The sequence below is a fragment of the Mandrillus leucophaeus genome, unplaced genomic scaffold, assembly GCF_000951045.1.
Source record: "Mandrillus leucophaeus isolate KB7577 unplaced genomic scaffold, Mleu.le_1.0 Scaffold703, whole genome shotgun sequence".
Lineage (NCBI taxonomy): Eukaryota > Metazoa > Chordata > Mammalia > Primates > Cercopithecidae > Mandrillus > Mandrillus leucophaeus.
The window spans coordinates 208,856-233,703 of NW_012107620.1; the positions used below are offsets into that span (position 1 = coordinate 208,856).

At 45.8% G+C, this 24,848-nt stretch overlaps 2 protein-coding genes across 8 annotated transcripts in view; one reads left to right on the forward strand and one right to left on the reverse strand.

Moving 5' to 3' along the window:
- KIAA0430 (KIAA0430 ortholog) overlaps positions 1-24,848 on the forward strand; it is a 54,733-nt gene that overhangs the window by 18,357 nt on the left and 11,528 nt on the right. For 2 of the 4 annotated variants that reach the window (XM_011964753.1, XM_011964755.1), the window contains exons 10-25: positions 23-181; positions 1,797-1,989; positions 3,018-3,196; positions 4,390-4,470; positions 8,048-8,284; positions 8,410-8,529; positions 9,569-9,744; positions 11,927-12,147; positions 12,967-13,109; positions 13,276-13,409; positions 14,681-14,883; positions 15,873-16,100; positions 19,981-20,211; positions 22,100-22,312; positions 23,626-23,686; positions 23,774-23,899. In XM_011964753.1, the coding sequence (XP_011820143.1) occupies positions 23-181; positions 1,797-1,989; positions 3,018-3,196; positions 4,390-4,470; positions 8,048-8,284; positions 8,410-8,529; positions 9,569-9,744; positions 11,927-12,147; positions 12,967-13,109; positions 13,276-13,409; positions 14,681-14,883; positions 15,873-16,100; positions 19,981-20,211; positions 22,100-22,312; positions 23,626-23,686; positions 23,774-23,899 (2,705 nt within the window). The remainder of the gene's footprint in view (positions 1-22; positions 182-1,796; positions 1,990-3,017; positions 3,197-4,389; positions 4,471-8,047; positions 8,285-8,409; positions 8,530-9,568; positions 9,745-11,926; positions 12,148-12,966; positions 13,110-13,275; positions 13,410-14,680; positions 14,884-15,872; positions 16,101-19,980; positions 20,212-22,099; positions 22,313-23,625; positions 23,687-23,773; positions 23,900-24,848) is intronic. The other 2 variants (XM_011964754.1, XM_011964756.1) reach the window with 1 other exon arrangement.
- Positions 5,745-15,965, reverse strand: LOC105528145 (60S acidic ribosomal protein P1). 4 transcript variants are annotated; one of them, XM_011964750.1, is made up of 3 exons: positions 15,955-15,965; positions 6,312-6,320; positions 5,755-6,270 (listed from the first exon to the last, which is right to left on the reverse strand). In XM_011964750.1, the coding sequence occupies exon 3, from the start codon at positions 6,139-6,141 to the stop codon at positions 5,797-5,799; it is 345 nt and encodes a 114-aa protein (XP_011820140.1). In that variant the 5' UTR covers positions 6,142-6,270; positions 6,312-6,320; positions 15,955-15,965; the 3' UTR covers positions 5,755-5,796. The 4 variants fall into 4 exon arrangements, with proteins under 4 accessions (XP_011820142.1, XP_011820140.1, XP_011820139.1 ...); XM_011964749.1 differs by lacking the exon at positions 6,312-6,320 and adding an exon at positions 12,793-12,800; XM_011964752.1 differs by lacking the exons at positions 6,312-6,320; positions 15,955-15,965 and having other exon boundaries at positions 5,745-5,995; positions 6,071-6,264.

Sequence of the window (24,848 nt, forward strand, 5' to 3'; positions counted from 1 at the left end):
TTCAATTTTCCCCTTCTGTTAGAAAAGAGAACCTCAGTGCCCGAAGTGTTACCAGTTCTCCTGTAGAGAAAAAAGATAAAGAGGAGACTGTATTCCAAGTGAGTTATCCGTCTGCTTTTAGCAAGTTAGTTGCATCCAGGCAAGTCAGTCCTCTGCTCGCATCTCAGTCTTGGTCTTCTAGGTGAGTCTGGCTTCTTGACCCGTGGGGGTGGTTACATGTGATAGGAAGGATTATGAAATAGTATGTTTGTTGAAAAGAATTCAGATAGTACTGAAATGCACAAAGTAAGTCTCCCATCCCTCCTCTGCCAGTTCCCCTCTCCTCAGGTAATCATCGTTAACATTTAGGCACAATGCTTTCACGATTTCTTCTTCCTTCATCTGGAAATTGTGGCAAGCAGAGGTGAGAAAGAGAAGCCTGTTGGAGAGTCCCTGGCCAGTGCTGGGAGGCATGTTAAGATGTCCCTGTGTTCACTGTGTTGAGGAAAAAGCCCAAAACAGCCATGCATTGGTGGTTCTTATTAATATGGTACTGTATCGGAAGCTGTTTGAGAAGTGAAGTTTTCTGTAAACTATAGTAATTATCTATCACTATCTCTCACACTAAGGAATTCTTGAGGCTTGGGAGGCAGAGAAGCCATAAGGCTGTGTTGCATTCCCATGAGCTCTTTTTAGCATTGTGTTTGTTCTGCTGAGTTGGTGGCAGATCACTGTAGAAAGTGACTGTGGATCAGCCGAGCACGGTGGCTCACGCCTGTAATCCCAGCACTTTGGGAGGCCGAGGCAGGCAGATCACGAGGTCAGGAGATCAAGACCGTCCTGGCTAACATGGTGAAACCCTGTCTCTACTAAAAATACAAAAAAATTAGCCAGACATGGTGGCGAGCTCCTGTAGTCCCAGCTACTCAGGAGGCTGAGGCAGGAGAATGGTGTGAACCCAGGAGGTGGAGCTTGCAGTGAGCTGAGATCGCATGACTGCACTCCAGCCTGGGTGACAAGAGTGAGACTCCATCTCAGAAAAAAAAAAAGTGACATGGATATATAAAATTACTTCTAAAAAGCCACATAAAAGTTTTCCTTCTGTGAAGAAAGAACTGCAACATGCGAGCAAGAACTTTTAACTCTTTCAGAGCCACCGAGAAAGTTAAATGCCTTAAATTGGTGTCACAGGGTGATTTCCTAAGGATAATGCACAAAGCAGAGGGTTAATTCATTAGGACTGCCTCTGATTCCTGCCTTTAGCTTTAACCCAAAGGAAGAATATTTGATGTTGATTGGCAGTAATTAGGGGTCAGTAGATAGTACTTTTGACAATGTCTGAAGTCAGTGTGTATTTAAGATTAAAAACACAGCTGGGCACAGTGGCTGATGCCTGTAATCCCAGCCCTTTGGGAGGCTGAGGCAGGTGGATTACTTGAGGTCAGGAGTTTAAGACCAGCCTGGCTAACATGGGGAAACCCCATCTCTACTAAAAATGCAAAAAATTAGCTGAGTGTAGTGGTGCATACCTGTAGTCCCAGCTGTTGGGGAGGCGGAGACAGGAGAATTGCTTGAACCCAGGAGGTGGAGGTTGCAATAAGCCGAGATCGTGCCTTTGCACTCCAGTCTGGGTGACAAAGCGAGACTCTGTCTCAAAAAAAAAAAAAAAGATTAAAAACAGATTTGAAAACCAAATGTTTGGTTTGGTTGTGTTGTGGGAAAGCTGCTTCTGTATATAGTTTCAAACAAAGCCTAAATGATGAAATCTAAATATACAGAACAGTTTTTTAAAATAATCTTAATATGTGTGTTTTAAGCAGGAGTATGTCTCCAAACCTTTTAAACAGAGCATCCCCGCTTGCTTTCAACATTGCAAATTCAAGCAGCGGAGCCGACTGCCCAGACCCATTTGCAAATGGTGCTGATGTCCAAGTCAGCAACATAGACTACAGATTATCCCGGAAGGAGCTGCAGCAGCTCCTGCAGGAAGCATTTGCCAGGCATGGCAAGGTAACCTTTTCCCTCTTGTGCTTGCTTTGTTATACTCTTTGGTGGAGTTTCTAGTCAAGAGGACCTAATTTGATATACATAACCACAGCCAGGATGGAAGTGTGACTGAACAAGTTTGAACTCCTCCTTCCTTTTCCCTTTGGTCTGCTCAGAGTGGTGCTATAAATCCAGTTTTTACAGTATAGCCTCAGAGAGCAAGACACCTAGCAGTGAGAAGCTCTTGTCTTAAGCAGAAATTGAAATGGCAATTTGTGGCCAGGCGTCGTGGCTCATGCCTGTAATCCCAGCACTTTGGGAGGCCGAGGTGGGCAGATCACCTGAGATCAGGAGTTGCAGACCAGCCTGGCGAGTGAAAACCCCGTCTCTATTTAAAAAAAAAAAAAAAAAATTAGCCAGGCGTGGTGGTGCATGCCCGTAGTCGCAGCTACTTAGGAGGCTGAGGCAGGAGAATCGCTTAAACATGGGAAGCAGAGGTTGCAGTGAGCTGAGATCGCACCACTGCTTTCTGGCCTGGGCGACAGAGTGAGACTCTGTCTCAGAAGGGAAAAAAAAAGAAGACAATTTGATAAGTAAAACATTGATGGATTTTAGTTAGCTCTTCCTGCTGAAATACAGGTAGGATTCTAAAATGTTGGCTGGTCTTGTTTATGTCTTACTATATTTGACTCCTTTTTTAAGTGCAGTTTTGCTAAAAATGCACTTTTTTAGTAGATTCTTAAAAATGGCCATGCCCTGGGTTTTGTAGAGTCTGGAAAAGACCCCAAAGATTCTTCCCATGTGTTGGCCTCTGAGCCTGCCTTGGAAACCTGTGTGTGCCAGAGCACACAGGCCGGGCCAGTGTGACATCTCTGAAGGTCATGCCATGCTCGCTCACTTACGTCCTGGTCAGCAGAAGAGCAGAGTTCAGACATATTCCTTCATGGAAGCACTGCAGTCCACAAATGTGTTCCTTCATGGTTCACCTTCAGTTTTAAGACGACAGGGTTCTGAGCGGACATAGCGTTCAGTTTTCCCTTTTCCTGTTGCAGGTGAAAAGTGTTGAGCTCAGCCCCCATACAGATTATCAGCTCAAGGCTGTTGTGCAAATGGAAAACTTACAAGATGCGATTGGTGCAGTGAATAGCCTCCACAGATACAAAATTGGCAGCAAAAAGATCCTGGTCTCACTTGCCACCGGAGCTGCCAGCAAATCACTCTCTTTACTGAGGTAAGAGACAAGCAAGCTGTTTATTTCAGGAAATAACATTTGACCCAGAAACAGTTTTAGAGATAATAAAAATAGATTCACTCACATTCCCACCCCTCTTGTGATGACTGCATGTGGAATAATGCTTATTCTAGATTGATAGAGTTAGAAACAAGCCATTTGACTCTTGTCTAAGTCATTAATCAAAGGCGGAATACAGCTTAAACTTGACAGGCATTTGGGAGTAAAATAATATGCAGCATGTTTAAACAGGTTCTAAAAATAGTAGGCCCCTACAATAAAAGTTTATAAACCTGAAAAGTCTGAAGTATTACCTTCAGATCTTAGTAGAAGGTAGATTTGTGTATAAAGACCAGATTACAAATCTTCAAGCTCTCCATTTGCAGACATGTCCTTAGTGTCAAATAGATATCCAGCGCCATAAGTCTACCTTAAGACTATATCAGTCTCAAGCATCTGGTGATGGTTTTACTCATAGTAAGATGTGATACTTCTTTGGGTCTCCCTGTTTTGGGGAGGCTGGTAAAACAGGACCCACTCCTGAATGTCTCCTTGGATAATCAGAGATCTTTTCTCTAACTTGTACTTCACTATTACTTAAATTACAAGTTATGGTTTTTTATTGTTATTGTTCTTAGAATAAAAATGATGCTTATTGAAGAAAATTTGGAAAGTTTAGAAACATAAAAGAAGTACGGGAAGAAAACCATCCACATTCGTATGGCTCAAAGTCAATTGCACTTAACAGTTTGGCATTTTCTTTTTGTTTTATTTGGATTTTTTCCCTTTGAGTGTTTTTTGGTGCCTCTTGGTGTTTTAAAACCGTAGTTGAGGTTATGTTGTATTCAGTTGCGTATCCTTATCTATGGGAACGTCAGTCGCATATATCTAACAAACTGCAGTATGGCAGGAGATACTTAAGCTCTTCTCCCTTTTGAGTTAATCATGCCTTTCTGCTCCACTGGTGTGGAAAACCCTGTGATTGATACCAATTCTAGTGTGTAACGTAATCTTCTTTCATTACCTTGTCCCTAAAATCCTTTCTTTAGACTCTTCTGGAAAATAAATTCTGGCATACCAGCAATCGGTAAATTTATTTTGCATATGCACTGTGTTAATTTTATGAACTCTGTTTATACAACTTGTAATATGGAGGCAATGGTCTGTTCCCTAATCAAACTTCTGTCTTACAGTGCAGAAACAATGTCTGTTCTTCAGGATGCCCCTGCCTGTTGCCTGCCTCTGTTTAAATTTACGGATATCTATGAAAAAAAGTAAGTTAGGTATATTTTTGGCTTGTCCAGTCAGTAGTGATGGGTGACTTGCACGCACAAAACCATGGTAATGGGTCTTGAGGAGCTTCAGCCTGGTAGAGGAGAGGAGACAGAGACGCTGGCATTCAGATTTACACGTCAATGAATGTTTAGCAGACAGTTTTAAAATATCTTTTATTTTTAACAAAGTTAGACCTCTGGTCCTCAATGCTGTACTTATTTTTCCCCTAATTGACTAGTTTTAGGTTTTTGTTTTTGTTTTTGTTTTTTTCAATGTTTTTGGAGACAGAGTCTCGCTCCTGTCTCTTATACACATCTAGATGTGTATAAGAGACAGCCTCTGGTCCTCAATGCTGTACTTATTTTTCCCCTAATTGACTAGTTTTAGGTTTTTGTTTTTGTTTTTGTTTTTTTCAATGTTTTTGGAGACAGAGTCTCGCTCTGTTGCCCAGGCTAGAGTGCAGTGGCTCAGTGTCAGCTCACTGCAACCTCTGCCTCCCAAGTTCAAGTGATTCTCGTGCCTCAGCCTCCCGAGTAGCCGGGACTACAGGCATGTGCCACCAAGCCTTGCTAAGTTTTTGTATTTTTAGTAGAGACAGGGTTTCGCCATGTTAGCCAGGCTGGTCTTAAACTCCTGACCTCAAGTGATCTGCCCACTTCAGCCTCCCAAAGTGCTAGGATTACAGGTGTGAGCCACTGCGCCTGGCCAAGTTTTAGTATTTATTGGATGAACATTTTTAAGCACTAGACTATGAGCTCCAGGACAGCAGGGACTGGCTCTGCCCTCATACTGTATCTTAAGCACCCAGCCCATAGTAGATGCTTAGCAAGGACTAGTAAGTGCAAGACCTAGGCACTGCAGAGAAGGCAAAACTGGGCAAGACTTAGATCTTGTACCTGAGGAGCTTATGTCTAGCGGGAAGAGAAAATGCTCATGAATCCTCGTGGACAGTGAAGAAAACTGATTGGAAAGGAGGAGGAAAGGCTTTGAGAACACCAAGGAGGGGAAAAACAAGGAACTTGACCATTATCCCATGGGTAGTAGGGAGCCAGTGAAGTGCTGGAGGAAGGAGGGGAGGGGAAAGGTGTGGTGACGGGAACCATGCTGCAGGAAGACTCTTCTCGTAGCAGTGGTGTCTGAGAGGGCACGAACGGGAGAGAAGGAGGCAGGGGGGAAAGTGCTACATCAGTCCAAATTCGGAGCAGACACTGTTGGGACAGAACTCGATGTTACAGAAATGTCAAATGTCATTGAAACTGCAGTGGGTAACTAATTTTTTTTTTTTTTTAAGTTCAGCTTTTTATTGAACACGTTATAAAAGAGATTTAGTCAAAAAGACCAAAGCCCATGTCATCGTCAGACTCCTCGGATTCTTCTTTCTTTGCTTCCACTTTCTTCTCCTCAGCTGGAGCAGCAGCAGTGGAGGGGGCAGGACCTCCTGCTGGTGCAGCACCAGCTGCTGGAGCAGGTCCACCAGCCCCTACATTGCAGATGAGGCTCCCAATGTTGACATTGGCCAGGGCCTTTGCAAACAAGCCAGGCCAAAAAGGTTCCACATTCACACCGGCTGCTTTAATGAGGGCATTGATCTTATCCTCCGTGACGGTCACCTCATCGTCATGCAGAATGAGGGCCGAGTAGATGCAGGCAAGCTCGGAGACGGAGGCCATAGCGCGGGCAAGTGTGGGGCTGGCGCTGCCGGACGCGGTGCTAGTCGCCGGATGAAGTGAGGCCCTCACTCCAACGCGGACTTAGCTTTCTCGGAAGGACCGAGCACCTTCGCGACAGCTGAGGAAAAACTAATTTCTTTTTATTAAAATAAAAACAATTTTTTTGATACAGGGTCTCACTCTGTCACCCAGGCTATAGTGCAGTGGCACGACCCTAGCTCACTGCAGCCTCAAACTCCTGGACTCAGATGATCCTTCCATCTCAGCCTTTTGAGTAGCTGGGGCCACAGGCATCCGCCATCCTGCCCAGTTAATATTTTTTAGTTTTTGTAGTGAGGAGGTTTTGCTACATTGCCCAGGCTGGTCTTGAACTCCTGGCCTCAAGCGATTCTCCCACCTCGGCCTCCCAAAGTGCTGGAATTACAGGCACAAGCCACCACCTGTGGCCAGAGTAACTAGTTTTACATAGCAAGCAAGGTAAAAGGGAGGGATCATTTTGATTCTGAGTGTTTGGCTTTGTGTAACTGGGATGATGGTTGCACAGTTAAACTGGAAATAGGGAAATAAAGCATGGCCAGGAGGTACAGCAAGTTTTTGGTCTTGGTTTTGGACATGCAGGTTTTAGGGGGCCGTTGGAGGAGCTGGGTAGAGAGTTCACGTAGTCTTCTGCACATCAAGGGGCTTCTTTGGGAGAGAAGCAGGCTCTGAAGATAGAGCAGTCATTTGCCTTTAAGATGATTGGGACAGACTGGAGGGCAGATAAGGTTGGGAGGGGGAAGGAGAAATAGAGGACAGGAATGGATGAAGTGCCACCGGGGCCAGGGATGTGGACGAGCTCCCAGGATGTGTGCCCAGAGAGCACATCAGGAATGGGGGGATCCAAGGCCATGAGGAAATGCATGAGGTGTGGGGATGAGGCAGAGGCCGCTGATAACTTTTGAGTCATCACTACAGAGTCCTGTGGCTAAAATCCTGGAGGGAAGGGGCCGAGAGACTTGCGGGTAACACAGCAGAAGCAGCTCCTGAGCAGCTGGATGTTTCCATTACAGGGACAGGGGAGAGTGCAAGACTGAGAGTGAGAGTACAAGGGCAAGTGTGTCTCTCTAGGAGGTGGAAGAGGACCAGGGGCTGGTTTGGTAGATGGGAATCTGAGTACATGTGGGACACTGGGAAGAAACCACTGGTCAGGCAGTGAGAAGACCAGGGAACACTTACTGAGCACTTACTATGAGCCAGGTTCTGTCCAGGCCTAACCACACTTAATCCTCACATCGACCCTGTGAGATAGGTGCTGTCATCACCCCATTTTACAGATGGAGAAAGTGTGGCCCTGATTGGTTGTGGAACTTGACTAAGGTCACACAGGTTGAAGTGGAGTCAGGATGTGAACTCAAATCTGCCAGCCTCCAGGGCCAGTGCCTTTAAGTTCCAAGTAGGAAAGATACAGGTCAGAAGGAAAACTGGGGAGTCCAGTGTCACAGGGTGTGTGGGTCACACAGTTGAGGCATAGGAGAGGTGAGAGGGTCACGGAAAGCACGTATTCTCCTGAGAGAGGAGAGTGGGGATGGTGAGAAGTAATACAGAGAATTGGAAGTGAGGGGAGCTGCATGGAGAGAGGTTTCCAACTCAGAGAATTCGGTGAGGTTACTTACAGAAACTGGGAAGGGGCTAGGGGTGGCTTCCAAATGATGTGAGCATTGTCATGGACGGAGCCAGAGATGACTCAGGAGTGCCAAGCATCACTGGTTTGCTAGTGAATGAATTTGTAGTGGAATTATTCCAGTTTTACCTTTGAAGAGATGGAGGAACCATCCTTGGTTATTGCTCTTTATTTAAACAGGATGGGTATTTCTGTATAATCAAAGAAAAACCTTCCAAGTCAGCGTCTGTCTTCTCTTGCTTTTAGATTTGGACACAAGTTGAATGTGTCGGATCTATATAAATTAACAGACACGGTTGCAATCCGTGAACAAGGAAACGGACGGCTGGTGTGTCTCCTACCCAGCAGTCAGGCCCGCCAGAGCCCCTTAGGGTCTTCCCAGTCACACGACGGCTCCTCCACGAATTGCAGCCCAATTATATTTGAAGAGTTAGAATATCACGAGCCTGTCTGCAGACAGCATTGTTCCAATAAGGATTTCAGGTATGCCTTTCGTTTTCCTTCAGAAATAATTCTTTTCTATAAGATTGTGGAATGTTAGGATGACCTTGTGAACATCTTAGACCCCTGCGGAATGTCAGCTTCCTATTGTGTTCTCTTTTTTTCAGCGAACATGAATTTGATCCAGACTCTTACAAGATTCCTTTTGTGATTCTTTCTTTGAAGACATTTGCGCCCCAGGTTCACAGTCTTCTCCAGACCCACGAGGGCACCGTGCCTTTATTGAGGTGAACCGTCTCAAAGCCTTTGTCGATATAATGCCCTAGTTCTCCTTTTTATGGGAAGCCTGCCCTTTCTGTCCACACCTCTTTGCAAATAGGTATTATACAATGCTTCATCCTCATGTGTTTAGCCCTCAAAGTACAGTCATGCACCACACAACGACATTTTGGCCAACCATGGACTGTATGTAGGACAGTGGTCCCGTAAGATTATGATCACATATTTTCACTGTACCTTTCGATGATTAGATACACAAATACCATTGTGTTATAGTCGCTCACAGTGTGCAGTACAGTATCGGGCTGTCCAGATGTGTAGCTCAGGAGCCATGGGCTGCACCAGCCTAGGTGTGCAGTGGGCCGCAGCATCTGGGTTTGTGTGAGTGCACCTGACGATGTTCTCAGATGACAGAATTGCCCAGCAACACTTTCTTTAGTACATCCCCCCATCACGAAGCAACACGTGACTGTATATCTGAAATGGGATCCATTCAGTCAGTACTTCAACAAGAAAATATGTGTGCGCGCTACATTTTAGAAATGTAAACGTGAGGAGGGCAGTTTCTTCCCACAGCGGGGAGATGTATCATAAGTGCTGCAGTCAGAAACTCCACAAGTGTCGAGAGTACACAGCTTCAAATATGCATACATTTCAAGACTTGTGAGAGAAGAGGATTCCTCAGAAGTTCATTTAACCACTCCATGAGCCACAACAGTAGAGTTAATACAAAGGCCGACACAGGACTTAGTGGCCTGCAAGCCCCTGCTGATGTGGAAGCAGACGTGTTAACTGACTTGGAGCCCAGTTGCCTTATTTTTAACCCCCCTCCTGGAAAAGTACCCAGAAAATGCCATCAGAATGCATCAAAGAGTCCAGTGCCACCACGCTTGCCTCCCTGGGTCCTTAATTTTAACCTTCAAACCTGGTGGTGGGCATTCAGACAAATGGTTAACACATACATTAAACCAAAGCCTTCTGTTTAGCAAGCGCTTTCTTTTCTGTTGTTTTAATTTAACCTTTCCTTTCTGTTTTTTCCTGTTTCAGCTTTCCAGATTGTTACACTGCAGAGTTTGGCGATCTAGAAGTAGTGCAAGAAAACCAAGGAGGTGTTCCCTTAGAACACTTCATCACCTGCGTTCCAGGTGTAAACATTGCCACTGCTCAGAACGGCATCAAAGTGGTTAAGTGGATTCACAACAAGCCCCCGCCTCCCAACACTGGTAGGTGTCAGGTCTTTTATCCTAGAGCCACCGCCTGTCCACTGTGAGACCAGAGGAGGCTATTGGCTTTTATTTTAAACAGCAGCACAATTTGCCAAGTGTGAAAACACCATGGATGCGTCCTTTGATCTTTTGAAAACCCCTTCTAAAATGCTTGAGGGGTTGGCAGAACTAGACTTTGTTTTATTTTTTATTTATTTTTTTTGAGATGGAGTCTTGCTTTGTCACCTGGCTGGAGTGCAGTGGTGTGATCTCGGCTCACTGCCACCTTCACCTCCCGGGTTCAAGTGATTTTCCTGCCTCAGCCTCCCGAGTAGCTGGGACTATAGTCACCTGCCACCACGCCCAACGAACTTTTTTTTTCTGTATTTTTAGTAGAGATGGGGTTTCACCTTGTTAGCCAGGATGATCTCGATCTCCTGACCTCATGATCCGCCCACCTTAGCCTCCCAAAGAGCTGGGATTACAGGCGTGAGCCACTGCGCCCAGCCTTCTTTTTTTTTTTTTTGAGATGGAGTCTCACTCTCGCCCAGGCCGGAGTGCAGTGGTGCCATCTCGGCTCACTGCAACCTCTGCCTCCCAGGTTCACGCCATTCTCCTGCCTCAGCCTCCTGAGTAGCTGGAACTACAGGTGCCTGCCACCGTGCCTGGCTAATTTTTTTGTATTTTTAGTAGAGACAGGATTTCACCGTGTTAGCCAGGATGGTCTCGATCTCCTGACCTCGTGATCTGCCTGCTTTGGCCTCTCAAAGTGCTGGGATTACAGGCGTGAGCCCCCACGCCCAGCTGAAACTCTGTCTTTAAAAAAAAAAAAAAAAGTTTCCGGTATTTGAAGGAAATACCACTTAATGCAGATTTACCTTTGAAAGTCATTTTGGTCCACATTTTGGACTTTGATAAATGTGAAAATAAATTTAAATGTAAAAGACCGAAGTATTTGGACCTAGACTTGGGTGAGTGTCAGAGTTACGGGCATGTCCTGAGTTGCAGATGTCTAAGGCTGCTGCCTGTGAACAGCACTTAACGTTGCCTTCCTATGTATACGCACACGCTTCCTTCTCTCTGTCCCCAACACTTCTTTTCCTTCTCTCACCTCTCTTACCCTACAGGAAAAAAGGTGAGGATAACCAAGGAATTCTCTCTGAGTCAGCCTGCTCTTAGGAATGTTTCTACTTGGGCTTCTTATGGGATACCTCCTTTCTTTTCCTTCTGTCTTAGACTCCTCAGGGGCCATAGATTATGCTGCTCCTTACTCCTAAGCCATGAGCCCGCAAGCCTCCACCTTTTTAAAGATTTTATTTATTTATTTTTTTTGAGACGGAACCTCGCTCTCTCGCCCAGGCTGGAGTGCAGTGTCATGATCTCGGCTCACTGCAAGCTCCGCTTCCCGGGTTCACGGCATTCTCCTGCCTCAGCCTCCTGAGTAGCTGGGATTACAGGTGCCCGCTACCACCACGCCCAGCTAATTTTTTGTATTTTTAGTAGAAACAGGGTTTCATCGTGTTAGCCAGGATGGTCTCGATCTCCTGACCTCGTGATCCGCCCACCTCGGCCTCCCAAAGTGCTGGGATTACAGGCTTGAGCCACCACGCCCAGCAAGCCTCTCCACCTTTCTATAAAGATTTCCATGTGATTACTTATACCTTTTTAATAGGTATAAGCCATCAAGATGGTGCAAAAACCTGTTTCTTATGCCCTTTTATGTCATGCTAATTTTACAACATTGTCACTTTCTGTGGTTTTCTGGGTAACATTTTCAGCTCCACCGTGGATTAATTTTGCTCTTCTGGGCTACCTACCTGAGGATCATTTATAACTTTGTGGGAAAGTGTGTTCCACATGACCAAGTTTCAGATGGATCTTGGAAATATAACTAGTTTCTAAACTGGGAGCTTCTTGTGTACTTTCACTTCTATAAAACTATAGTAGACTCTGCTTTGCTTTGGCCACTGAACTTTGAGGATTAGTGGGATAGCATTTGACAGCCCACGAATAAGTTAGGCTAGCTAGTTATTGGACTGTGAGACCTGAATATATAAACTGAGATGTAAAGCAGCTACTGTACTTGATTTCGTCTGCTTCCCCATGATCGAACTCAAGCCAAGGACTGCAGGGCCATTTCCCCTCCTTTCAGCTGGTGAAATCCATGCTTTCTGTCTAATACATGTTGTTTTTCCTCTAGACCCTTGGCTTCTGCGTTCGAAGAGTCCTGTAGGTAACCCCCAGCTGATCCAGTTCAGTAGAGAAGTGATTGACTTGCTGAAAAGCCAGCCATCTTGTGTCATACCCATCAGTCATTTCATCCCATCCTATCACCATCATTTTGCAAAGCAGTGCCGAGTGTCAGACTACGGATACTCCAAGCTGATTGAGTTATTAGAAGCAGTGCCTCATGTGTTGCAGGTAAGGCGTGTCACAGGATTACTTGTTTACAGGCAGGAATATTCCTCCATGGCTTTGGCTGCCTCCATCAAAGAAACAGTAATAAATTCCTAAGAAGTCAGTTCTGGGCAGAACATCCTCTAAAAGCTTTCTTTAGAGGGAAGGAGTAACACACAAAGGCAGCTTCTCAATTTTTCAGAAAGCTACTAGTTTCCAGTTTTAGAGGAACTCCTTGGAGGACTGAGGAGTATTTTCCCTGTAAGCTCTGTACACTTTCTTCATCCCAGCACAGCTTTCTCCAGAATTGTTCATGATTACAAGGAAGCTGCCGTGAATAGCCATGTACTTGTATGTTGGTGCCTATGTGAGAGTCAAGGGCTTAACCTTTCTTCTAAATGTAACTAGTTGGAGACTAGTTACTGGGCTAGAGTGTAGCACTGGATCCTATGAGGACTTTGCCCGTTAACTCACAGTGTTTTAACAGCTTCCCACTCACTAAAAATAGCTTGAAAAACTTGCAGACCAATTTATCTGGACAACCAATACAGTTTTCATTTCTGTACTCACGACTTTTCTTTTCTAAAGATTACACTTTTCATTTCTATACTCAACGACTATTTGGGAGAGGGTGCGCCAGGCCAAAAACAGTAAGAGAGGAGGTTGGACGTTTGTTCCTTTTGACCAACTACATTTTGTTGATTCAGATGTATTTCAAATTGCACACATTCTACATGAAGGGAGTCATTCTCTGCGGCTATTACCAAGAGAGGGTGAGCCAGCAGCAAGGAAGTCGCTGTCTGCTGAGGTCTTATGTGTATAAATAAACCATTTGCTTTGCAGATTCTTGGAATGGGCTCCAAACGTCTGCTGACCCTTACCCACAGGGCCCAGGTGAAACGCTTTACTCAGGATTTACTGAAACTTCTGAAATCCCAGGCCAGCAAACAGGTCATTGTGAGAGAATTCTCACAGGCTTATCACTGGTGAGTTGATGAACAGAAGTGAAAGCAAATATTTTAAGACACTTTATCATCTCCCAAATTCTAAATCGTTATCTAATATTTCTATTAAGCGTTCTTTTGGAAAACGTGTAGTACTTTTACCAATGATACTACTCATTCCGTATCCGCTTCTGTTGTTAAAACCTAGGTGTTTCTCAAAGGACTGGGATGTCACTGAATATGGTGTTTGTGAGTTGATTGACATCGTATCAGAGATTCCAGACACAACCATCTGCTTGTCCCAACAAGATAATGAAATGGTGATTTGTATTCCCAAAAGAGGTATGTGACTTACATTTGCTAGAAGGATATTGTCTACCTCCTGTTACTTTAAAATAGTGTGGCATGGAAGATGTGGTTTTCCCTCCCTCTCCATGCTTCCTGAAGACTCCACAGAAAGCACAGTGTGGAAACTGCTGCTCTTTGGATTCTGTGTTCTTCAAAGCAGGTGAAGCTGTTCTCAAGAAGGAAAGCAGGCTGGCTTTTTAGAATTGGCTCTAAGGGGAAAAACAGACATCATCAGCACTTTGCCCAAATGCCTCCTGCAGCCCGGCTGTGGCTTTGTGAGCCGTAGTCATCCGGCTGAGAACCTGTCACCGTGCCTGTTGCTTCACTCTTCTGTTGAACTCTGAGCTACTTTATTTACTCTGCACGCTTGAGAAGGGAAGACAACTCAAATGGATGTTTTGTTTTGCCTTTCAAATTTTAATAGTTACAGTTGAGATCAGAACTGCACAGGTCCACTTACGGGGAGAAAGTACAGTGATTGAGGGATGCGAAGCCCATGGATACTGACGGCCAACTCTTCGTGTCTGCAGGTTCCGCGGGGCGGACCGCAGGACTTGAGTAGGTGGCGGATTTTGGTATCCAAGCAGGGTCCTGGAACCGATCCCTTGAGAACACCAAGGGGTGACTGTATGGTCATATCCTCCGTCTGTTGTCTGGTTCTTAAACTGTGCTCCTGCAGAACACTGATGTCCACGAAATCATAGAATTCCAGGGCCAAAGTTAGTTATGCCAGTACTTTTCTAATTCTCACTTAAAAATTAATAGAAACAATCTCAGCTTAAGCTTTTTTTTCTCCTTTTGTTTAACTTTTGAAGCCTGATTTTCTTTTCTGCTAGCAAGTTTTAACTGAAGATCAGATGAATAAACAAAAAAAAGTGGGGATATTCGGAAGTGTGATTTCATAGGAATAATTTCTAGAGTACTTGCTTAAGTACAGGGACCTGGGTGTGTGTCATTTTAATAGATACAGGGCAGGGGCTAGAAAATTGTTTCTAGCTTGTAAGATGACCTTGTTTCTAGCTTATAAGATGAATATATATGCATTTCATAATATAATAGTATCATGACTTCCTGGTATTCTGCCCTGGAACATGTTTGAGAACCACTTGCAAAGAGGGAAGAGAGTATGTGTTTTAGGTTGTGTGTGTTTGGAATGCAAGGATGATATCGCTTATAAATTCCCAAAAGGATTTACTCTAGTATGGATGTTGAACACAAATGGGTAGAAAAAAACTGTGATTTTATGTTTTTTGTTTTTTTTAAAGAACGCACTCAGGATGAAATAGAAAGGACAAAACAGTTCTCCAAGGATGTCGTTGATTTGCTGCGTCACCAACCCCATTTCCGGATGCCCTTTAATAAATTTATTCCCTCTTACCATCACCACTTTGGCCGGCAGTGCAAACTTGCATACTATGGGTTTACCAAACTACTTGAACTTTTTGAAGCCATACCTGATACTTTACAAGTGAGTGAAAAAATTCTAATTTTATAAAGTATTTTTCTGAACAACATATTGGAAATTTTTTTTTCACATTCAAGACCTATTTTCCTGGGAAGTAGGGAGTTATGAAAGAGGATGAAAATCTAAGCTGTTCCAATCAGAGAAGCCATATTACTGACTCATTAGTATTTTTAGATAAATATGGCTTTTTCCTTCAATAAAGAATTATTCAAACTTGTCTTAGGGTAATTATTGAAAAAGGGATTAAGTAGGGTGATTGGTGGTTTTTTTTTGTTTTTTTGTTTTGAGTCGGAGTTTCTCTCTTGTCGCCCAGGCTGTAGTGCAGTGGCGCTATCTCAGCTCACTATAACCTCCACCTGCGGGTTCAAGCAGTTTACTTGGCTCAGCCTCCCAAGTAGCTGGGATTACAGGTGCCCACCACTGTGTCCAGCTAATTTTTGTATTTTTAATAGAGACGGGGTTTCACCATGTTGGCCAGGCTGGTCTTGAGCTCCTGATCCGCCCGCCTCAGCCTCCCAAAGTGCTGGGATTACAGGCGTGAGCCACCACACCTGGCTGATTTCTTACACTGAATATTTGTTCATTAGTTTTATGCTTTTCAAATCCTTCATGTTGAAGGTAGGCTGAGTACATGAGGTAACATCAGTGCTAAGCTGTTAAGCTGTTGCTAAGTTAAACCAAATTTCTGTTGATTTTATTAATTTTTTTTTATTAAAGTGCTTTTAAAAAATTGTTTTATTGTGGCAAAATACACATAACACAGAAGTTAGCATTGTAACTGTTTTTTTATTTATTGTCCAGTAGTGGTCAGCACATTCACATTGTTGTGCAAGGAATCTTCTGAACTTTTTCATCTCACAGAACTGAAACTCTGTACCCATTCAGTAATGCTGACTTGTTTTTTTGTTACTAGTTGCACACATTTTTTTGCTATTCCGTAAACAACTGTGATTTGTTTATTCTCCCTTTCCTCCTGCCTTGTGTTTTCGAAGGTATTGGAATGTGGAGAAGAAAAGATCCTTACTCTGACAGAGGTAGAGCGGTTCAAAGCTCTAGCTGCCCAGTTTGTTAAACTCCTTCGGTCCCAAAAAGATAACTGCCTTATGATGACAGATCTCCTTACAGAATACGCTAAAACTTTTGGTTATACATTTCGTCTCCAAGACTATGATGTCAGTTCCATTTCGGCTTTAACTCAGAAACTCTGCCATGTCGTGAAGGTAAATGTTGTTGTTTTTTTTTTCTCCCCCATCATGGGATAAAGCTTATAGTGGCCTAATTCTCATTAGGACGTTTGCATGTGCCATAGCGTTTCTGTATTTACACCTTGAACTACTTAACTGTCACAGCCTTACAACTTGTTTTGTGTCATTAGTGCTTCTTAGGTAATAAGAGAAGCCTTGGTTTGGAAGTTTAGTTTTGGCTTTCCTGTTGTGTGTTTCTGAATGGCCTTGCCAAAGCTACGCCTTTGTGAACTGATGAGGTCACTCTTCACCCCAGGGTTCGGTCACCAGGTGCAGCCACCTCAGCGCTGCTGGCCTGAGCTCAACTCCTTCCAGTGAGAGCTTTGCCTGTGATGTTCTTGGGAGCTGTAATCACACAGTGTCTTCTCCCTCCACATTCTCACCCACTTAGGAGTAGGCTTAGGAGCCAGCGCAGGTGCAGAGTGGCCTTTGCCGCTGGCAGAGCTGTAGTAGCAAGGGCAGCTCGTCCTGTTTCCTGCCCTGGACTGCACTGACCCTCCCCATCCTAGGCAGAGCAGCTGCCAGTTTTCAGCCCCTCCCCCACAGGACCAGGAGAAGTCACTGCCAGGAGGAAGGAATGGAAAGGGAAGCATGAGGGACGGCACCCTCAGTTACAGGCCCATTACTAGCTGCACACATTTCTGTGTCATTTAATTCCGTAAACAGCCAGAATGGGTTCATTCTCCTTTTCCTTCCCACTGTGAGGTGTTTTTTGGAGATGGAGTCTTGCTCTGTGGCCCAGGCTGGAGTGCAATAGTGCAATCTTGGCTCACTGCAACCTCCACCTCCCAGGTTCAAGCGATTCTCCTGCCTCAGCCCTCCGAGTAGCTGGGATTACAGGCGCCCGCCACCATGCCCAACTAGTTTTTGTATTTTTAGTAGAGACAGGGTTTCACCACGTTGACCAGGCTGGTCTCGAACTCCTGGCCTCAGATAATCCGCCCGCCTCAGCCTCCCAGAGTGCTAGGATTACAGGCATGAGCCACCGCACCCGGCCCCCACTATGTTTCTGAATGTATTGGACTGCAGGGAAGAAGAAGTTCTTACCTTGGCAGAGGTAGGACAGCTCAGAGCTCTCCTTAGGTACTGGTTGGTTAGAGGAGGAGGTGAGAGAGCAGGAAGCACACCAGGAGAGCGGAACATCCCTGAGCCAAGACAGAGGAATGGCCAGCAGCATCACAGGAAGGCAGGTCAGAGAGGGACTGCCTGACCTCCAGGTTTAGCTCAGTGGGGAGAGTCGGTGCCGCCGGCCAGGTCAGTGGCAGCGTCGATTGTGCAGACAGAACCCACGTGGGAGTGGGGTGAGGAGTGAGGAGAGGTGAGAAAATGGCCCAGGTCATCTGGACAGCAACCTGGTTTGTCTGCTTTTGAAGATGGAGGGCTGGGCCAGCAGCTAGAGGCTGTGGGGCTGCGGGAGCAAGGGAGGATTTGGGCTGCTGGTTTTCCTACCTGGAAAAACTTGAGCAAGTCTGAAAGCCATTGATGTGGATCTGTCTAGAGAGAGAAGATGAACATACAAGGGTGAGAGGGGCTAAGACGGGAGGGCCTTGAGGTGTGGGAGACTGGGAAACTAGCACACAGAGGAAGAAGGAAGCATACAGGGCAATAGGCTGGGGGCAGGCATGGGCAGGTCTGATGTTTGTCATCAGGAGTAGAAGGGAGTCCTCTTCCAAGAGTGATTTTCCACCAGAGAGAGGGACTGATCTGTGCTTAGAGAGAGAGGAGAGGCAGGCTCAGGACTTAGGAGCGGGGAGAATGTCTGCAGTTGTCGTGGTGAGTGGAGAACGGCTTGATCTGGATGTCATGTGGGCTGCAGGGGTATGGAGAGCTCACTGCAGATTGGCACCGTAGACTCTCAGAGAGCAGCAGTTGGGGTGTGGCTGTGCAGGTGTCGGCTCAGGGAAAGCAGGTGGTCGGATTCAAGGTGGGAGTTTACCGATGGGCGCCAGGAAAAGGCATGGGGTGAGGGAATTTAAACATTGACAAGAATGTCAGTGGCAGGATGACAAAAGAGGAGAGTGAAGCAAAGGAGGGGCTGGCGAATTGTCGGCAGATAGGAGGCAGTGTTGCTGCTGAGGTTTGAGAAGGGGAGGAGTTGAGCGGGTAGAGTCTCTGCACTCCCACCCCGACAGCAGCTCCCGACTGGCTTTTACTAGTGGGATGGTCAGGAGGTTTGAGTGATTTATGTTGGATGGGATAATGACAGGTTCACACTGTGACCCTAGAGACGGGTGTCTGCAGTGAAATTGAACAGAAGAGGATGTCGTTGGAGATGACAGGCAAGGCATTGAAAGGCTATAAGGCTGTGGTGTGGGACAGGTCCCTTGGTGTTCAGTTGCCCAGGATGATGAAAGGGGTGGGCTCAGTTGGATAGGAGGACCCCATGCTGTGACCTAGGGCTTTGCTAGGTGAGTGTGATGGGTGGGCAGCTGGGGTGTGAGCAACAAGGATGGAGAGAGCTGAGAGAGGCTCCATGGTGCCTCCCTGGCTGCCTACTGGATCTCCTGGGAGCTTCTCCAACCCTACTTCTGAGATTCTTATAGAATTAGTCCAAGTGCACTGTGAGCATTGGTGTTTTTAAAAGCTCGCCAGGGGATTCTAATGCATAGCTGGGATTGAGAATCAAGGGAGGGATCCAAGTCGTACCAGAGGAGCAGGCTCTGGTTTGGTTTCTTTCCTAAGCGACTGTAGTGGTGGTGGGGGTCTGGGTAGCTACAATGACTGGGATCCCCTGGAATGGTGTCGGTTGATTGATGAAACTCGCTTCTGAGCAGGAAATCTATACGGTCCCATAACCATGGTAAGTGGGGTGGGAGCCTGCCAGGCTCCCTCCTGCCTTAGCTCTGGGCACATGGCAGAACCAGATAAAGATATCCTGACCTTGGGATGGCTCCTCAATGCTACCCACCTCTCTCTGCCTCTCAGAATCTACGGTCCAAAGAGTGCCAACTTACGATGACTTAGTCCTGCCGAGACCTTTGGCCCTGGCAGGAAAACCAGATAAAGGGGGCAAACAGGCTGTCCGGATGAGCACTGGTTTGTGAGAGCAGTGCCGGAGCCGCACGTGTGCCAAAGCTTCGCCTGTTTTTTTTGCCAGGAAAGGCTCAGTCCACTGACTCACCCCCGCCACCCAAGGCCTGCTGGCTCAGTCACCAGATGTGTGTTTCTTCACATGGTGTTTGGTCCCCACATGACAATCTCTGTTTTGTGAGGTTTCCCTGTCAATGCATTTAGCCACTTAAACCCTTTATCTCCTTGAGAATCTGAAATAATTGAGGAGTGGACAGGTACTAGTCAGGTGAAAATACCAGCTTTGTGGTTAGTTAGTAGCAGACTGGAAAAATGCAGCTTACCTTATAGTGAAAGTAGACCCTCTCTCACCTCCCCAGCCTGCCCTGGGGACGCACATGGGCAAGTCGGATCTGCACAGAAGCCATGTGAGTGTTGCTTATAGTTTAGCCTGCTCATCCCCTACTCCACCTTCGAGCACAGCAACCCACACTTCACAAGCTTGGACCACTGGCCGTCAGCTGGCCAGCCTGTCTCCTTCTTACAGTGGGGTTTGAAAAGAATGAATGAAAAATAAAGAGAATGATGCAATTTCCTCCGCCGTTATTACCTTGATGAGAGTTTTCACTTATGGACCAGCAGGGGGAGGACGGTTTCTGCTTCTGTGTTGGTCTGGTGTCCCAAAGAAGCTAAAAACAAACTCACTTGCTTTATTTCAGTGTAGGAGAAAAAAAATCAGAGATTTTTCATCTGTCGGTCTCCTTAACCAAAATGAAGTGAGCCGAGTTGGGTATAACCAAGGTTGTCTCTCTGGAGTTCTGAAAGTGTGAATTCTCATTTTCCCCAGGTTGCCGACGTAGAATCTGGCAGACAGATTCAGCTGATCAACCGAAAGTCCCTACGATCTCTCACTGCCCAGTTGCTGGTGTTGTTGATGTCTTGGGAAGGAACCACCCATCTTTCTGTTGAGGAGCTCAAGAGACATTACGAAAGTACCCACAACACTCCCCTTAACCCCTGTGAATATGGATTCATGACCTTGACTGAACTGCTGAAGAGCCTGCCGTACTTGGTTGAGGTACGCACGTTAATGGCTCTTTAGAAATATCATTGCAAACTATCGATTGTGCGTTTCCGGATTACCTGCTGGTCTAGATGAGACTGTGTGGAGCTGGAAGGGACCTGAGAGACCATTTCACAGATGAACACGCTGAGACCTCGGGCAGTGAAGCAGCCCTGCCTAAATGGGTGGCAAAAGCCAAGGAAAGCCTGGTCTCCTCATCCTGGCACTAGGGTGTGTTTGTCCTGTTCCAGGATGGATTTTGCTGCTGTTTATCTTTCTGAGTGAGATGGTTTATGTGGTGACTTGAAGTGAGAGTTGAGTGAGGCAAGGGCAGAAAGGAAGGTTGCCCAGCCGGTCCGCAGGCAGCATTTCAAGAATGGTGCTCCAAGATTGGGAGAATCTTAAGAGAATACTGCATGCAGTTCTTGGGCAACAGATATAAAAACCTAGAGTAAATAAATGAAATCCTGGAAAAAAATTAGTTACCAAAACTCACTCAAAAAGTTAAAAATTAGACCAGTTACCATAAAAGAGACTATAAAAGATCCCTGAAATTTACCACTGAAAAAGGCATCAGGACCAAGTGAGATAACAATGGAATTTTAACCAACCCTGAAAGAACAGATAAATCCACCTTTTAAAAAATCATTCTGGGCCAGGCAAGGTGGTACACATCCATAATCCCAGCTACTAAGGAGGCTGAGACTAGAGAATCAGTTGAGCCCAGGAGTTTGAGGCCAGCCTGGGCAACATAGCAAGAACCCATCTCCTAGAAAAAAAAAAAATACTGTTCTAGGCTGCTGAAAAAGAAAAAAAAGGAAAGCTTACCACTTATTTTTATGAAGCCAAAATAAGTTTAATACCAAAAACATAAGATAGTCCCTTAAGAGAAAATGATCCTAAATAAGATATTAACAAATGAGCCCCAGCAATTTAAAAGAAGAATGTTATGCCATCATCATCTAACTATGGGACTGATCATTAAATAATGAAAGGATATACATCCAACATTTTCTAAACTCTCTTAGTATCTATCCTAAGAACACCAGTTCTGGACAGGTGTTAATGGATGTTCCAAGACAAAGGACTTTCCCTGGCCAGCTAAGATTGGGAATATCCTTTCTCTTGGCGACTCCAGAGCATGTTAAACACTCTGAAAAGGTTTGTGATAAAGAAATCTACTTCCTTACCCTGCATACACAGGGTTTTGTGTTTATTTCTTGTTACTTTTGATGTGTTTTTAAATAATGCTAGCATCATCCTCCATCACAGTGTTTCTTGGAAAGCTAGTTTGAGAGGTGGTTTAATGGCCTCAGTGTCCACTGTGTGTACAGTGATTTGCCGCCCTGATTTGCCTCCCCTGATTTCTTCCCTACTCACACAATCTCTTCAGACCACTGCAGCCTTCGACTTGCAAATAGAACTGAAGTTTGCTGGAGGCTATAGCCTTCTCTTGGAGGAAATCCTTGACGCTTCTCCTTTTCCTTCCCCACTTCCTTTTTTCCTCTCTCCTTCCCTCCCTCCTCCCTTCCTTCCTTTCTCCTTCCTCCTCCTCCTCCTCCTCCTTTCTTCTTCGTCTTTTGTGTCTCTTCATCTTGTTCATCTGTGTCTAATTCGTCGTCTTCGTTTTCTTTGTCTTCACCTTTGTCTTCTTGGTCTTTGTCTTCATCTTTGTCATCTGTGTTGTCTTCATCTTTGTCTTTTTTGTCTTCGTCTTTTTTGTCTTTGTCGTGTTTGTTTTCGTCTTCATTGTCTTCTTCGTCTTTGTCGTCTCCTTCATCTTCTTCGTTGCCTTCTTCTTCGTCTTCACCTCTGGGCCTTTTCCCTCAGTGGGAGGCCCTCACTTTCCAGGGGCCAGGGCCAGTCACTGACATTTCTAATGCTGCTTTTTCTTTTTACCCAGGTTTTCACTAATGATAAGATGGAAGAATGTGTGAAGCTCACAAGTCTGTATTTGTTTGCAAAGAACGTGCGCTCTTTACTTCATACTTACCACTACCAGCAGATTTTCCTTCATGAGTTTTCCATGGCCTATACCAAGTATGTCGGAGAAACTCTGCAGCCCAAGACCTACGGCCACAACAGCGTGGAGGAGCTCTTGGGAGCAATTCCACAGGTGGGCACTTTTCTCAGCTTCTGGGAGAGCATCTTCTGAAGAGCTGAGCCACAGGCTAACTCTCCTGAACAGAAAAATAAAATGCTGCCAGAATAACGGAACGGCAGGCATTTTGAATTGATCCTTTCAAAACATACTGTTGGTCTCAAGTAAATGATTTTAGCATTTCTCCTTGATTCTTTCTGTAAACCTTTATTAAATCCCTATATGCCAGGTGAGTAAGTTTCAGGCTCTAACCTCAGAAAGGTGTTGGGTAATGGGAGAGTCAGGACCCCCAAGCAGGCAACTAGTCAGGGTGGTCAGTGCAGTGATGGCCAGGAGCCCCATACTCAGTGGGTACATTGAGGAGGGCCGTGTCAGGGCCCACTTCCCAAGCCTGGGGAGCCTGGTATGGAACCTGCAAGGATGTGCCTGAGGGAACCACGTGACAAGGAGGGGAGAGAGCATTCTGGGCAGAGGGGATGATGGCATGAGCAGATGCAGGGATGTGACAAGTGGCATGGAGTGTGGAGAGCCTAACAGGGAGCCGAGAGCTGGCTTAGGGAGGGCATGGCTCCTCCAGGTAAGGAGGGAGGACTGTGTTGGAAAGAGCTGGAGCCCAGGTTTGCATTTGAAAAGCACCCAGTGGCGCTGTCCATGGTAGAGCAGAGAGAAGCAGGCATGGAGGAGGGAACTGGGCTAGGATCCTGGCCACTGCAGAGGTCTGGGTCAGCGTTAGATGGAGGGATTGAGCCAAGTGAAAATAGTAGAATAGAGCAAGTAGCAAGGACCCAGGCAAAACTCGCCTGGGAGCTGCGATCAGTGACCTGGCCACGGGGTGCACATGTGGGGGGCCTGGGAGCCCAGCTCCACTACTACCAGTCTGCTTGGCTGAGTTGGAGAGCGGCACCATCAGGGAGAGGACTTTATGATTCTGATAATGAACTTAGTTTAAAGGGTCTGAGAGATCGCTCTTAATTCTTTTAGGTGGTGTTTCTGCAAAAAAATGGCAGGAACTCTCATGAGAGAACGACCTTAATCTATATGCCAAAACTAGTGTTTGGAAGACAGTCTTTTTAAGAATTATAAAGATTATTTCTGAAACTGTGTCTCATGATTTTTCAACTACTCTGCTTTTTATAGGGGCATGTTTCTGTCAGCTGCTTCTGTTGCTTTAAAAGCTAAGGAGAGAGTAGAGAAACATGCTTCTTGGCAGTAACTCAGCTCCTAAATTCTAGCCAAAGGCAGGCACCGTAGGTCACACTCTTCCTGAATGTTAGGGCTTCTGTCCCCTCCTTTTCCACTGCTTAACCAGTAGTATGTCTTGTGTGCAGGTGGTCTGGATAAAAGGACATGGTCATAAGAGAATTGTAGTGTTAAAAAATGACATGAAAAGTAAGTAAGCACCCATTCCCTCCCCCCGTAAAAAATCACGGTTCTCTCACTGACATTTCTCTCTGACGGGTGCTGTTTGTCCTCCAGGTCGTTTGAGTTCACTCGGTCTCTCCCCTGCCAATCTTGAAAACCAGCCCTCGGAGGGCGAGCGCATCCTGGAGGTGCCCGAACCGCACACAGCCTCGGAACTCAAGCTTGGAGCTGGTGGCAGTGGTAAGAGAGGACAAGCAGAGACATAAGAGCTTGTGAAATTCTAGGAGAAATGGCTTGGGGTCGGGCAGAGCGAGGGAAAGGACTCCAGCAAGTCATCCCATCCACTGAAATTAAATAGCCACATAGTTTTCAAAGCCGTTTTGGTATTTAGTTAGTAGCAGAGGGAAAAATTGACCTTTATTTGTTAGCATTGTTTGGCCAACTGGTTAAAGTCCCTGAAAGATGTTGGCAACCCAATAATGATCGTCTTACCCCAATTCAGGTGTTGAAGAAAAAAATTATTCTGACACTTGTTATAATGGAAATTCGTGACACTTGCAACAGCAGGGAGAGAGCCAACTCCCAATACATAGCCTGGGAGCAGAGGGAGGGCTCGGGGGGTGGGAAATTGCGAAGAGGATTCCTGCTACGGGCAGGCATGCCAACCAAGGATCCAGACATCAGCTATGAAGGGTGATGAGGTCTCAAGGGTGACGGGATTCTCACTGAAATGACTCCAGCGAAGACTGGACCTGGCAAGTTCAGCAACAGACACGGAAGGCTAAGGTCAAGGCCCAATCCAGATGGAAGGCCAAGGTCAAGGCCGGATCCAGAAGCGGGCTCAGGGCGCCTGACTCAAGGCTGGTCAAGGTGTGTTTGTCACAGGACAGCCCGAGGCAGGACTTGATACACTAATGCATTAATATTACCCAAAATTACACCGAGTCACATAGATTTCAGGTAGATCCACCTCTGTAGTAGATAGAGGCCAGTTCTCGTGAATGTTATAGCAGTTCTGACTTTTCTGAAGGAGTTTTGAATTCGTTGTTACAGATGAGAATTTTGTCTTCAAAAGATGCGGTAAGATAGCACGGCCAGGCGCGGTGGCTCACGCCTGTAATCCCAGCACTTTGGGAGGCCGAGACGGGCGGATCACGAGGTCAGGAGATCGAGACCATCCTGGCTAACA

Excerpts from the sequence above, each read along its gene's own strand:
- LOC105528145 (XM_011964750.1), bottom strand. The coding sequence starts at position 6,141 with ATGGCCTCCGTCTCCGAGCTTGCCTGCATCTACTCGGCCCTCATTCTG.